Raw genomic sequence first — 2,500 nt, 5'->3', positions numbered from 1 at the left:
CTGTGTTCGAGCTGCATTCTCTCTCCTGACCACCAGGGGGCGACTCCTATGGTTGTATAGAAGTCTATGCTTCATGTGTTAAAGCTGCATTCTCTCTCCTGACCACCAGGGGGCGACTCCTCTGGTTGTATAGAAGTCTATGCTTCATGTGTTAAAGCTGCATTCTCTCTCTTGACCACCAGGGGGCGACTCCTCTGGTTGTATAGAAGTCTATGCTTCATGTGTTAAAGCTGCATTCTCTCTCCTGACCACCAGGGGGTGACTCCTCTGGTTGTATAGAAGTCTATGCTTTATGTGTTAAAGCTGCATTCTCTCTCCTGACCACCAGGGGGCGACTCCTCTGGTTGTATAGAAGTCTATGCTTCATGTGTTAAAGCTGCATTCTCTCTCCTGACCACCAGGGGGCGACTCCTCTGGTTGTATAGAAGTCTATGCTTCATGTGTTAAAGCTGCATTCTCTCTCCTAACCACCTGGGGGCGACTCCTCTGGTTGTATAGAAGTCTATGCTTCATGTGTTAAAGCTGCATTCTCTCTCCTGACCACCAGGGGACGACTCCTCTGGTTGTATAGAAGTCTATGCTTCATGTGTTAAAGCTGCATTCTCTCTCCTGACCACCAGGGGGCGACTCCTCTGGTTGTATAGAAGTCTATGCTTCATGTGTTAAAGCTGCATTCTCTCTCCTGACCACCAGGGGGCGACTCCTCTGGTTGTATAGAAGTCTCGGTCCTGTTGGACCCCCTGTGGAGTTAACCTTGTGTCCTCTCCGACTCTCTCAGGGCGACTCCGGCGGCCCGCTGTCCGTCACCGGCCCCAGTGGGCGGGTCTTCCTGGCTGGCGTGGTGAGCTGGGGCGACGGCTGCGCTCGTAGGAACCGACCCGGCGTCTACACCCGGGTCACCAAATACCGGAGCTGGATCCGGGAGACGACGGGGGTGTAGCGTATAGTCGTAACTATATATATATATATATATATATATATATATATATATATATATATATTTATATATAATGTGTACATGTGTATATATATATATACTAATATTCTCAGGGTGTAAAGGGTTCCCCAGCGTTCCAGGTCTGGAAGGGGGACCAGGTTCAGTTAAAACCGGATCAAAATTCTTTTGTTTCTTCAAACATTCAGAAGTTTCAAATTCATCTCGACTTAAATTAAACAACTTGTTTCCTCACAAAAAGTGCTGATCATGAGATGAAGTTATGATGGGTTGGCATGTTACCATTTCTATATGTATATTTATATTTATATATATATGGTGGGACCAGGTCTGATGGTCCAGGTGGGACCAGGTCTGATGGTCCAGGTGGGACCAGGTCTCATGATGAATAATTGATTTTTCTTTAGGCTTCAGGAGCTCGTTTATGTTTTAACGTGTAAACGTTTGATACATTTCTTGTTTTCACTATTTTCTGCTGAACGTATTTATTGTTGTTATTTTACAGTTTTCTCATCAATCAATCTTTGCTAATTAATAATACAATTAATTAATACAATTCAAAGAAAACCAAATAATGTGATTGTGTGAGATGATTTCAACACATTTTAAGATGAAGCAGACGTCTCTATATGATCAATATAGAAATGTTCTTGTTTTTAATAACAAATCAATAATACACATTCATTTATTCTGATAATCTGTTGAGAACCAGACAGTTTTGATTTCATACGCATGAGATTCTATTTTAAATATGTATGTAATTATTATAAATCACTTTTTTTAATAAAATGTTTGGCATCATGTGAGTTGTGTCGAACCAAAAGTCTCACATTTTGTTTATTATTTCTTGTGTGTAGCTGTGGGCGTGTCCCTGTTTATCATTGGCTCGCTGATGTGGGCGTGTCCCTGCTAATCATTGGCTCGCTGATGTGGGCGTGTCCCTGCTAATCATTGGCTCGCTGATGTGGGCGTGTCCCTGCTCATCGATAATATTAAGACATTAACCCTTCTATGGGAGATGAAGAGAGTTCTGTGATATCGTCTTCCTCTTCCTGACCAGTTAAAGAAAAGTAATTAGTTACATTAAGAACATTTTTGTATTACAATGATGAACATTTCAATATACAAATGAGGCGTTCTCTTATTGAATGTGTGCTAATGATCATTCATTTCCAGAAGCCAGGTTCTCTAATCATGTGTCTAAAGTTTTTACAGACAGCGATTTATTTATTATAAATGTGTATAAATGAGTCTCTGAATGCTGTGTGAACTAACCCCTCTGCATAAAGCTTCATAATATATAGTTTTATTAATAAATGTGTATAAGTGAGTCTCTGAATGCTGTGTGAACTAACCCCTCTACATAAAGCTTCATAATATATGGTTTTATTAATAAATGTGTATAAGTGAGTCTCTGAATGCTGTGTGAACTAACCCCTCTACATAAAGCTTCATAATATATGGTTTTATTAATAAATGTGTATAAGTGAGTCTCTGAATGCCGTGTGAACTAACCCCTCTACATAAAGCTTCATAATATATGGT

General features: G+C 40.6%; 1 protein-coding gene across 1 annotated transcript in view; it reads left to right on the top strand.

The window, feature by feature from the left end:
• Positions 1-1,781, top strand: part of st14b (suppression of tumorigenicity 14b) — a 20,490-nt gene extending 18,709 nt beyond the window's left edge. The window contains exon 19 of the mRNA XM_034536422.1: positions 779-1,781. Within this exon, the coding sequence (XP_034392313.1) occupies positions 779-940 (162 nt within the window). The 3' untranslated portion in view covers positions 941-1,781. The remainder of the gene's footprint in view (positions 1-778) is intronic.
• Positions 1,782-2,500: the final 719 nt, after the last annotated feature.

Source organism: Cyclopterus lumpus, chromosome 7 (genome assembly GCF_009769545.1).
Source record: "Cyclopterus lumpus isolate fCycLum1 chromosome 7, fCycLum1.pri, whole genome shotgun sequence".
Lineage (NCBI taxonomy): Eukaryota > Metazoa > Chordata > Actinopteri > Perciformes > Cyclopteridae > Cyclopterus > Cyclopterus lumpus.
Note: the sequence above shows the minus strand (reverse complement) of the source record. Positions and strands in the feature narration are given on the sequence as shown.